The sequence below is a fragment of the Rattus norvegicus genome, chromosome 3 (genome assembly GCF_021556685.1).
Source record: "Rattus norvegicus strain SHRSP/BbbUtx chromosome 3, alternate assembly SHRSP_T2T, whole genome shotgun sequence".
Classification (NCBI taxonomy): Eukaryota; Metazoa; Chordata; class Mammalia; order Rodentia; family Muridae; genus Rattus; species Rattus norvegicus.
This window is the reverse complement of record NC_141536.1, coordinates 165,598,028-165,610,771: the sequence shown is the minus strand read 5'-3', so window position 1 is coordinate 165,610,771 and position 12,744 is coordinate 165,598,028. Positions and strand designations below refer to the sequence as shown.

Below are 12,744 nucleotides of genomic sequence, written 5' to 3'. Positions count from 1 at the left end.
TTGCAGAGCAACCTGGGATGGGACACTTCTGTTCTCCATTTGCTCCCAGACCTGGGGCTGTCCTATTGCTCTCTAGACCAAAAACCTACCCACAGAGAGGTGGTCTCTCAGAAGCACTCTCACTTCTAAGCACACAGATGGGACCACACTTTTGCTTCATAGTTGTCCAAAGAGAGACCCGCTGGGAACATTCATGGCATTGGAGCTGTGGGGTGGCCTGGAAGAGGACCCACCTGGGCCGCCCACCCGTGCCCAGAGCTACGGTTGGTCATAGCCTTCCAGAACCAAAACAAGGCCGGAGAATATTGGTCTTCCAGGAGCATTCACATTTCTAAAATCACAGGCTTAAGAGTCTGGAGGAGGAACAATCTACAGTCAGAAACAGCAAGACCAACTAACATCAGCACTAATCAGACGGCAAGAGGGAAGCCCAAGAACTGAAGCAACAGAAACCAAGATTACTTGTCATCATCACAACACAGTTCTCCAACCACAGCAATTGCTAGATATACCAACATACAGGAAAAGCAAGATTTGGATTGAAAATCATATCTCATGGTCATGATAGAGGATTTTAAGCATGACATAAAGAACTCCTTTAAAGCAATACAGAACACATGTAAACAAGTAGTAGCCTTAAAGAGGAAACACAAAAATCCACTAAAGATTTACAGAAAAACACTAAGAAAAAGGGGAAGATATTGACCAAAACCATCTAGGATCTAAAAATGTAAGTAGGAACAATAAGGAAACCACAAAGAGAGACAAACCTGAAGATAGTAAACATAGGAAAGAGATCAGAAGTAATAGACATAAGCATCACCAACAAAATATAAGGGATTGAAGAGAGAATCTTACGGGCAGAAGATTCCATAGAAAACATTGACACAACAGTCAATGAAAATGCAAAAAAAAAAAAAAAAAAGCACAAATCTTCTAAACCAAAACACTCAGGAAATTTAGAAAACAATGAGATGGGCGAACATAAGGTTAGTAGTTATAGAATACAGCAGAGATTCCAAACTTAAAGGGACAGTAAATATCTTCAATTTTTTGAAGTTAAACTTCCCTAACTTAATGAAGGAGATGCCCATGAACATAAAAGAAGCCCACAGACTCAAAATAGAGTGGATCATAATAAAATTTCCTCCCATCACATACATAATTTAATGTCTGTTTCCTGCTATATGGAGTATGTTACAAGATGTGAAATTTGTACTATTTACCTACCCAGCATCATGAGCACATGAGAAAATTTTGTATCTCAGAAGCTCCTTTTGTAATTAAGAACTGAATTTCTGTGAATCATGCCATTGACTGGAGGGTATAGAAAAATAAAAGGATTCTAACGAAATACTTCTGAAGGAACCCTATTACCTCTTTTCTACTAATTTCTAAACAATTTATAAAATTAGTCAAACAAAACTGAATGTAGAACCTTCAGAAATTCAAGAAATCAAACCTTCACTTTCCTAATCTTGTTCTACTTAAACAAAAAAATAAAGCAACACCTGTGTGTATATCCTGGATAGTGAGATGTAAGTACCACACCTGGACTCTCCAACGGCTACAGAGTCCCACCAAATCCACACTCAGGAAGGATCAAAATCAAGAGTCTCTGCTAAAATTATCACATGGACAACAGAACCAGAGTCTGACCCATAGTGCATCTTAGTACCAGCAGATCACAGTTGGATATGTCACCAGACTTGCTTCTCCTCCCATGATAATTGAGATCCCCACAGTCATCAAGGACTGTCTTTTGGTCTTCCTTATAGCTTGCTACAGATGCATCAGAGGAGAATATTATAAAGAAACTGAAAGATACCTTTCACAACTATCTCTGAATAACAGGCTTGCCAGAACCCCTCATTAGAATGGAAAACTCATGTGTGCCTCATATGAGTAGCAGCTCCTCTACTGGGGGATCAGAGAGCAAATGACTCAGACCGCTGAGGCCTTCCCAGCTCTACAGTTCCATCATAGGTACAGACATAGCCCTAGGCTTGGAAGTTAGCATTTAATAGAATGTCCCAGTCTCCCAGAGCACTCATTTACCTTTTCAAAGGCACAGTGTCCTTTCATTGCATATTCAATAATACATGCAATGTATAAAGTAAAGGGCATCACTGCTCCTATGCATGGTGGAATAGAAAGTTTATTATACACAAAAGAGAGAACATAGAGAGATCTAGGTTTATCTGTGACAGCCAACAGTAAACATGACCTTGAAACTTGATGAGAGAAGAAAGAGGGAAGAAGCAAGAGCCAGACCAAGGGGTCAGAATGATGATGATAAATGAGAAAGATCAGTTACCGAGTAGTTGGATTACATAAGGAATTGCAGCTGGGAGAATGGCATCCTTACTCTTGGGCTAGAGGACGAGGGCCAGCAATATGTTCTTACAGTTCTGAACAGAGTTCTGATGAGAGAATCAGAAGGCCAGGTTTGCTTTGATTTGATAAATAGGGCCCCCCAGCCATTTTTCCCAGGATTTCAGACTTAAGACTAGGGAAAAGGAGAAGAAAGAAATGTAAAATTCTAAACACACTGTATTTTCTGATATTTTTCAGGGACTAAAGTATGTACTAGAGCACACCAAGTATTATATCTTTTCTCTAACATTGTGTATTTTCAAACCGGAATAATAACCATCCTGGTTAGGCACAGCCACACTTTTCTAGATCTTCTTTTCTTGAACTAGTGGAAATACAGATATTTGGTTTATTCATATAAGTTCAGTTCCTCATTTAGGTTCACCATTTCTCTTATCTGGAAAATACCCCAAGATGCCAACTTTGGAAATTTATTGATTGTCTAAAATTATTTGCCTAATCATGGTTAATGCGAGCAACTTCCAAAGCAGAAATGCCTCACCTTCTTTATTCTTCCTCCTTTTTTGAACTGTCATTTGACCCTTACACTGGTAACCTCCTGGATTTAATTCCAATGGATTTCATAGTTCATAAACTAGCTTAAAATAGAGTTACATGAGAGCTTTTAGAAAACAATATTGTATTTTGTGCTTTCAAGCTGGTAAAATGTAGCTTCCCTTGATGGTTATATGAGAAGCCTCAGAACATATCAAGTAATATCTGACACACTGTGGAGTACTCTGGTTAATCAGCTGATCAGCCTCAGTGAATTACTTAAATGAACATAACAACAGCAACAACAACAACAACAATAACAATAACAACAACGAATCCACAACTACATTTGTACAGTTTCTCCAGACAAGCAGAGCTGATAGAATGAATCTCTTACTATGTAGAAAATGCATTTATTAGAATGGCTCACTGGTTGCAGCTCAACTAGTCCAACAATGGCTGTCTACCCATGGAAAGATGAAGAATCCAAGAGGGGTTCAGTCCATGTGGCTGAATATCTCAACTGTTATTAAGCAGATAACCTGAATTTTGAAAAATAGATTTTAATGACATAAACACAAAAAAGAAACAAACAAAAAACAATGAAAAGTTGCTAGACAGAGCTAGGGCCATAGGACAAAGAAAAAGACTTACCAGATCCATCTTTATCTGCAGGCCATTTCCATAAACTATAACCTAGCTTAAAGGTGCTTCTTATCACCTGAAAAGACACAGATTTAATAATACTTTTTTCAGGTCCAAAAGTATAATGAAGATAAATCCCTCACAGTTCCTAACGCTTTGGATTTTTGTTAATTCCAGATGTGACTACCAAGAATATCAAGCTCAATAGAAAGGCAGAAGAGCTGGGAAAGATTGTTTACTGTGTCACATAAGATAAGCATAGGAGCCATTTCAAAAGCAATGCCTTTCTCAAAAAAAGGGAGCACTGAGATTTTACTCAGGGATTCTGGATAAGTTCCCACATAGGATCACCTAGGAATATTGTTTCCTCTTCTGAACATGGTCAAATATAAAAGCATCAATATTTAAAGGCATTCTTACCTGAAAGTCATGCAGAAACACATGTAAATTATAAAAATGGTTCACAGACATGCCTCAGGAATGTTCATCTTGTACTACAAGGTATTATCTGAAAATCAAGTAAATGACACTGACAATAGATTGCCCAGGGGCCAGTCCTACCTTTTAATCATAATCTGTGATGTAATATATAAATGTATCAATGCTAACATTTTTAAAGATATAAAGGACAAATAACACAAATGCAGAAAACTTCAAGGAAAAGTCACCTTTTCAGCATAGACACTGCTCATAGAGGAACTGCTATTTCTCTGAGAGCTATGGCATTATTGTATAAACATTCACACACACATACAAACACTCACCCAGAGAATCACACACATACTCTCTCTCTCTCTCTCTCTCTCTCTCTCTCTCTCTCTCTCTGTCTCTCTCTCTCTCTCTCTCTCTCTCTCTCTCTCTCTCTCTCTCTCTCTCTCTCTCTCTCTCTCTCTTTCACACACACACAGGCAGAGAGAATACGACGAAGAGTGACATAGACATATATATATATATATAGGCATAATATATTCATGGTGAATAAAATCTACATTTGTGTGATTTAAATGCTGATATCTTAAATCCTATTTAAATCAGGAAGGTGCATTGTAACAATTATATCAAGAATCTCCTGTTTCAAGTTTGTAAGTTTTTTTTGCAGGATTCTTATAACATATTCTCTGCCTTGCGAATAAATGCTGAACAATGAATCCTGAATAAATGACAGGGCAGAATCAGAGATCAGGGTGGGAATTCCACCAGGAAGAGGAAGGAGAGATGGGGAGCAGATGTGCTGTGTGGAAAAATGAATTTGATTCATGAAAAAATGGTCAGAAGAGTCAAGTCAATAATTATAAATAAGTACCACAGGAAAGGGTTTGGAGGTACCCAGGTCAGCATCGCAGGTCAGCATAGGTCCTTAATTGTTTAGCAATTGAGGTGCAGTTGTACGTAAATCTAAGTTTTGTTGTGCAGGTACTGGGGACAAACCCAAGGTAAAGAAATACCTCTGCCAGATTAATACACAGTTTACATTTATGTTACAATTAATTTATGATCACATATGTATGTATGTCTCTAGAGAAAGCCTAGAACATGTGTGTGAACATGAGCAAGTGGGTTTTCATGTGTTTGCATGTGTCTGCTCCCACAGAGGATATAAAATCAAAGGAGAAGCATGGGACTGGAATTACAGCAAAACCAATTTGTAGGGATGGAACATTAATCTTTGGCAACAACATAAATTACTCTTAGCTCTAATTTAGCACACTATAGACATTTTTTTAATTCAAAATTATTTTTATCCTTAATGAACATCTGCTACATCGGTTGTCCCATTTATTCCTTGGACCATCATTTCCCAAAACTTTACCAGTCAATTTCTTACTACTTTTAACTATGTGTGAAAAAGTATGTTCACATACATGAATAAAGCATGATGAGTCCATTTCAGGTGCTGTGTGCATATGGTGTCAGGACTGATCAAACTGGACTAATTGCACTGAATGGTGACAGAGGGAAGTCAGGTTTTTCTGAGTCTAATTGTCCAACTTGCAGGAGAGTTCTACTCTTTATTGAGAAGCAGGATGTTGGGGGTACAGATTCCTTGCAAACAGAGTACTAGGGAAACCAGGAACATCAAAATCTTGGAGTAGTTTTGTTTAAAGAGCTTCTAACCTCTTTGCCATCTGTGGAAACAGACTTCAACTTAGATTTCCTACATGGTTGGCTTAACTAAACCAAATTCCCGAAAATGATTATTCCACACTCTTTCCTAGAGGCATCGGCACACTCTGTGGAGATGAAGTTTGTGGTTAGCTGCCCTCCATGCTATTGGTCAGAGGCCATATTCAATTCGAGGTCTTTCAGCTATGGAAACCACCCTGGTCACCCGTCCTTTGGAAAAGAATTTCTATGTAGTCACACCTTAAGCTTTATTCTATCCCTAGAAGTAGACTGTTTGGACTGATTGTTGCCTGTAAATCTTTTCCACAATTCTACTCTGTTCTAAATATGCTGGCAAAGATTCCACATGTATTAGATTTTCCAAGTATGATGTAGTTTAACCAAATCAATATCTACTGTGTTTCCAGTTTCACATGTTTGCTTTCCTATGTGATACTTGCAGGGATTCCTATAAGAGAAATTAAACCACGAGGTGTCCTAGAATGGCTTGTACAGGAATATTATCAGAAATAGAAAACTTGGGGATGGAAAATACCTGTAAAGCTAAGAGCACTGCAGTTTCTTTCACAGCCCATGGGCTCCAGTCCCAATACTTAAAGCAGCCACTTCTGTTTGTAAATAAAGTTCCTGGAGTTTCAAAACCTTGTCCTATCCTTCCTGGTTTTCCTGGACAACAAGCATGTGCAGGACACAAAAATACACACAGAGGCAAAAAAAAAACTATACAAACAAAAATAAAAGTGAAAAGTGTTTTTACAAGAGAGAGGAGGAGGGAGAGAAACAAGGATAGATAGACAGACAGATAGATAGATAGATAGATAGATAGATAGATAGGAAGAAAGATAGATGATAGATAGATAGATAGATAGATAGATAGATAGATAGATACATACATACATAAGCTAGATAAATATGTAGGTAGGAAGAAAGAGAGATAGATAGAAAGATAGATAGATAGATAGATAGATAGATAGATAGATGATAGATAGATAGAAAGATAGAAAGATAGGTAGGTAGGTAGATAGATAGATAGATAGATAGATAGATAGATAGATAGAACTTATTCACAAGCTGAGGATAGCAATGCATTTCTTCAGTCCCAGAAATCAGAACACAAGGCAGTGAGATCACTGAGTTTTAAAATAGCCAGTGCTAAATAAGAACACACACACACACACACACACACACACACACACACACACTTACAGGAATGAAAAAAATTTACAACACAGAGAAAGAGAGGATTTGAGAATTGGGACAATAACATATATATATATATATATATATTTAAATATATACATATATAAAATATATATACATATATATATATATATATATATATATATATATATATATATATATATATATATATATATATATATAAAATCCTGTTCTTTTGGACCTCCATTCACTACATGACACTTTTAAATAAAAGATAGACCAAATACATTATTTGGTGTTCTTTGGGTAAGAAGTAAAGGAGAGTGTTCTTCAAGGGGTTGCCTCTTTAGGAACGTTTATTAATAGTCACTCTTCAGATAACTTCAACTTCAAAGGCATGGAACAAATCATTAGTACTCCAGAGATAAAATTTGGAAAATATTCCTCCCTGGTTTCCATATTTGGAAGGGAATATTTTCTGTATTCTGATCTTCAACAGAACACTACTGTTTATTTATTTACCTTTCGATTGGTATCATGAAACACAGCATGAACAAAGCAAAATGTAATTGAAGGCATCAAAATGGGTTTGCAGTTCCAAAGTGTCAGATTCAATAATGGCACCGTAAACACATACCATCAGGCAGAGCTGAGAGCTCAGAGTTTGAACCTCGGGTAAGAGGTTGCTAGCAAAATGGACATGGTCAGAAGATGTTAAAGCATAAAAATACACGCATGTGACACACCTCTTTCAAAACGGCCATATCTGTGCTCCTTCCTAAAGAGTTCCAACAGAGGGGTTGGAGATTTAGCTCAGTGGTAGAGCACTTGCCTAGCAAGCGCAAGGCCCTGGGTTCGGTCCCCAGCTCTGGAAAAAAGAATAATAATTAAAAAAAAAAAAACCTCAAAGAGATTGTGAGCTCTCCTTCAAATCACCTTTAAAAAAAAAAAAAGAGTTCCAACAGAAAATTAGTATGTGAACATATGAGGCTATGGAAGCCAGTTTCCTTTAACTACCATATTTTCTTAAAACATGGAAACTACATTTTAATCTGACCACACTGCTCCATATCTTTTAGAGAGGCTGTTCCATTTACTAGTTATTATGTCTCCTAAAAATGATCCTTCCCAGAAAGATCACATCATAAAAAAGAAAGGGCGAACAGAACAAATACGACCAAAATTTATCAGGGAAAACAAAAGTAACAGGTCTTCGTTCAGCAACTTGAGATTATGGTGAAATTGTCTTAGCCATAAGGTCTTAAGAGCTGCACTCCTCCAACTCTGTCACCTGCTCCACACACATCTTCCTTTTTGCAAAACTCCCAACCTGTTTGCTGCTTTACTTAAAATTGGTCCTTGTGTATCTAACATCTTGTGCACAGTATTCTCTTTTATTTATTGAAAGTGGGTTACAGGGCATGCAGGGATAATTCATTGTCAAGAGCACTGTTCAGACCCATTTCATATCCTACACTCACATGGCAGATCACCATGGACTTTAACTACATGTCCATAAGAAACATAAATCATTGACTTGGACGTTTATATAAATGAGACCTCTTCTGTAAGTCCTGATATATAGATATAAAAATAGTGATATAAAAATATTTCTGTTGCCAATATCCATGTCTGGCCTCGGAGGAGTGTTCTGAGGGAAAAGGTATCTGGAAGCAGCAAAAATAAATGACTGGCAGTCAAATCATCGGTACAGAAGGGCAACCTCTTTTCAGCTGGAAAAATTTCCTAGTCTGCTTTTATTCTGTTGTGATCTCTTTTTCCTGGATCTACCATCTATGGATATCTTTAGAAACCACTCTATGCTATCCTGGGGACCATTCTCTAAGAAATTCTCTCTTGGTGTTCAAAAAAAAATTCTCTGTGTAGCTCATCTCATGCAGATCATAAACCCAGTCTTTTATTTTACATATCAATCCAGTCATTTACTCAAAGTTTCCTTTTGATTATTTTAAGAATGAGCATCCCATGACCATAGGCCCTTAATTTTTTAGTAGACAACAAGGACATATTTTCTTTTAACACTACAAAAGTACTTAACAGAGATCTATCTCTGTTAAGCACAGATGTTAAGAGAGTTTGGTGGGAATGTCCTGAAATTACCATTTCAAAAACTCCTGGGTCCTGGGCTTAAAATGCTGTGTCCTACAAGGGAACCTGAAAATATTTTGTTAATTACTGTCTTGAGACAGTAACTGCAATCTTTTGAATAAATAATGCAAGGTATATTCTCTCTCTCTCTCTCTCTCTCTCTCTCTCTCTCTCTCTCTCTCTCCATATATATATATATATATATAGTATTATATATGTTATATCTCTACATCTATCTATCTATCTATCTATCTATCTATCTATCTATCTATCTATCTATAATTAAGGTCTAACTTGATTCAGTCTGCAGGATGATTGCAAATTTAGATTGTGGCCAGGCAAAGGGGGTCTTTCGCTGGGAATTTAAAAGAGATATTTCAAACAACCAGGAAGGTAAATTACTTTGTAAACTAATCTTTAATCATTTTTTAAAGTTCAGTCCTTATCCCCCTCCTCTTTGCCCTCCAACAGTTCCTCATCTCATTCCTCCTACCCCATCTGCAAGAGGATGTCCCCAAACAGACATATACACAATATCCCACCAGCTCGTCCCACTCCCATGGATATCAAGGTTCTCAAGGGTTAGGTGTGTCTTCTTTCACTGAGTCCAGACCATACAGTCCTTTGCTGTACTTATGTTGGGAATCCCAGGCCAGCCCATAGACGCTGCCTCTTTGGTGGTTTAGAGCTAGGGAGCTCTCAGGTGTCCAGGTTTGTTGAGACTCCTGGTCTTCCTATGATCACATGTCCTCCTCAATGCACTCAAGCCTTATCCTAATTCAACCACAGGGGCTCCCAACTTCATACATTGGCTGGGCATAATATTTGCTTCTGTCTCAGTCAGCTGTTTTGCAACGCCCACCTCATCCAGCAAGGAAGACGCAACACCGTTGGATTCTTCTCAACAGCCGTTATTGCAGGAACTCCTCATTATTGATACGGGGACCCCGAGCAACAAAGGTACCAGCCTTATATACAAAACAGGCTATGGCTACATACTTGTCCTCTAGGGATTGGTGGAGCATGAAATACCTCATTAGCATGAATATCACTCCAGCCTGAGCTGCCGGAGAAATGCCAGGACAAGCGCTTTGTGGGTGTTAACCACAAACGACCACCCGATGTCAGCGCCATCTTTTATCTATATGTGCCGCTCCCTACAACTCCTCCTTTTTTGTATTATATAAAAAAGAAGCCATTAGATGGAGGTAGTGGTCTGAGAGAGATCAGACATGTCTCACAGAGTGCCCAGCTTGGCTATGGCGAGCCACTCTTGCAGTTAGGACTGCACCCCAATGGCAATAAATGAAGTTATGCTGTAACACACCGTTCTGGGCTATACATGTGTTTCTATTGGGGGAGAAACTGGGCAGAGGAGCATTTGACCAGCCCGTATGTTCAAACGGGGTGTAGCCACCTCTGTCTATGACTGCTCTAGATCAGGGTGTCACATCAATATTGTCATGCTCCTGTCTTAGGTCGTTCCTCTTTGCACTCAGACTTACCCTTCATAGGGTTACTCTATTGCCACCGGGCCCAGTGACTTAGGTTGGTCCGAGCCCGAGGAAATTTGCCCATCTCTGGATACAAGGACTTCACATGACAGTGACAAAATATGATCTAGGGCGAACTCTTAATTTTTCAAAGAGGCCAGCCATATGTTGGGAGAAGCACCACTTTCAATGGCGACCATAGCCTGGTAAACAATCGCTTTGTGTCTGGCATGTTCTCGTTGTAAACGGCAGAAGAGCCATAGACATACTCTGCATCCCAAAAGGACAATGCCCCCCCAGGCAAATGTGCCAGCCCATTCTTTAAAAGAGGAGAAAGGATTGGTAATCCATGAGGTGAAATCTCCAAACATGATAGGTTCCAAACTAGTGTTGTTAAGGACAGTAATCTGCATCAGCAATTGTCTCGATAGTTGCTCTGCTTTCATGGATCTGTATCCTTTCAGATAATTCGAGATTTCTTTGCTCTGCTGAGAATACTGAGAAAAATTAGCTTGCAAAGGAGTAATGCATAAACCTCTAAGGGAGGAAACGCAGGACAGCTGTGTCATATGATATAGTGCTTCAATTTGTTCTTGGATTAAATCTATTTGTATATTAGCTAATAGAAAGCCAGATGCCAAGTGGGCATTAAATAATTCTTGTATCTTTAATGCCACTGTGGTTCTTTCCACAATCTGATTGATAGTCTCAGCTGTCTGTACTTGATTAGTCATAGCAATCACGGCTGTTGTCAATCACGGCTGTTGTTGCTGCAGCGGCTGATAGTACAATGGCTGAAATTATACCTGCTGTAATACCCAAATCCCTTTTGGTTCTTAGTAAATGAAGTATGGGAAAATTATCTGGGTTGGCCTCTACTGGGATTGGCACAAAGGAGGGAATCTTGACCATCACTATGGTATCATTGGTGCCATCCCAGCATTCAGCTAAATAGCAGATAATCTGACTACATCAGAGTTATTACAATTTAAAGCATCATCACTTACATTAGTGCTTATCAAAACGAAGAAAGGTGGTCTAACACATACTGAAGCTCCAACAGCAGTATCATTTGCTAAAAGGCCATTAATCTTTACATTTACTAAACTGGTTTTGCTATTTGTTCTCGTGGCTGAAATATTATACAATGTAAAGTCTTCACCTAATAATCTGGCAAAAGGAATTAGAGATGTGTATGCTCCCTGCTCATTTGATAATAGCCATTGATACCCAGGCCAAAAATTACCCTTGCCAGTCTTATTTTTTCCCCTGATCATACTGTACATTGCCAAGAGGAGGGGAAAATTCAAATCCCGGTAGGAATAGTTTTGATCTATGGAATGGACTCTGACATGGGATAAAATTAGGTGGAAACGCTTGATATGGGGGGCAAGTAGGTAGGACTCTACGACAGGTAGAGTTATCCAGTGTGTGAATGCCTTGTCCCGGGCGTGATGGAAAACTACAATTATGCATCATAATCAAAGTTGTAATGTTCAACTCAGCAGAATTATTGATTGATGTGTCTCCACTGCCTGAAGAGGCTCCTTGGGTAACTTGACTCAAAGCAGCCAGGATGGTCCCAATGCCCACAGCACTATTGCTCATACGATCCAACCAATTAGCCAATGTTGTAATTCGCAGCCATATACAAGGCTGGGAAGAATTTTTAAGAGTGAAACATAATGTATGCAACAAAGAAAGATTAGTGGCAGTATACTGTTGGGCCAATTCTCCATTAGGCACTATACAGGGAACATCACGCAAACAGGAGGTGGAGAAAAAGGTTGGCAATACAGTGGAATTGCTATGAACCAGCATAAGTACTGGCCTGGATCTGGCAATAGCCCACAGAGTGAGTGAATCAACCTGGATTACCATTCCCAGCAATAATAGAGTGCGTAGTTCCATTGTCAGGAATAGCAGGAGGCAGTTTGCGAGTCAAACGCTCAGGCACCCAAATTGGATTTTCTTGATCCTGCGGAAAAACACAAACAGCTCCCCTAGATCTCGAAATCACGGGATCTGGGCCACGCCATTCATCAGTTAAGACATCCTTCCACTTTACTGCATTAGTTATAGGTGTTCAAAGTAAAAAGCGCTAATGACAACTGTTCTCTTGGTTTTCTGCCATAGGCAATTCCACCTTTTTGTTTTTGTATAAGCTCTTTTAAGGTGCGATGTGCTCTTTCCACAATTCCTTGACCCTGGGGATTGTACGGTAATCCAGTAGTATGCTTGACCTGCATTGTCTGGCAAAATGCCTGAAAGGACTTTGCAGGCCCGTTGTCTGTCTTGAGACTATCAGGCTTTCCCCAGGCTGCCCACGCCTCTAAGCAAT

General features: G+C 39.0%; 1 protein-coding gene across 2 annotated transcripts in view; it reads right to left on the bottom strand.

The window, feature by feature from the left end:
• Positions 1-9,305: 9,305 nt before the first annotated feature.
• Positions 9,306-12,744, bottom strand: part of Zfp931 (zinc finger protein 931) — an 87,734-nt gene continuing 84,295 nt past the window's right edge. For both annotated transcript variants that reach the window (XM_087645891.1, XM_087645936.1), the window contains one exon: positions 9,306-12,381. In XM_087645891.1, the coding sequence (XP_087502017.1) occupies positions 12,353-12,381 (29 nt within the window). In that variant the 3' untranslated portion in view covers positions 9,306-12,352. The remainder of the gene's footprint in view (positions 12,382-12,744) is intronic.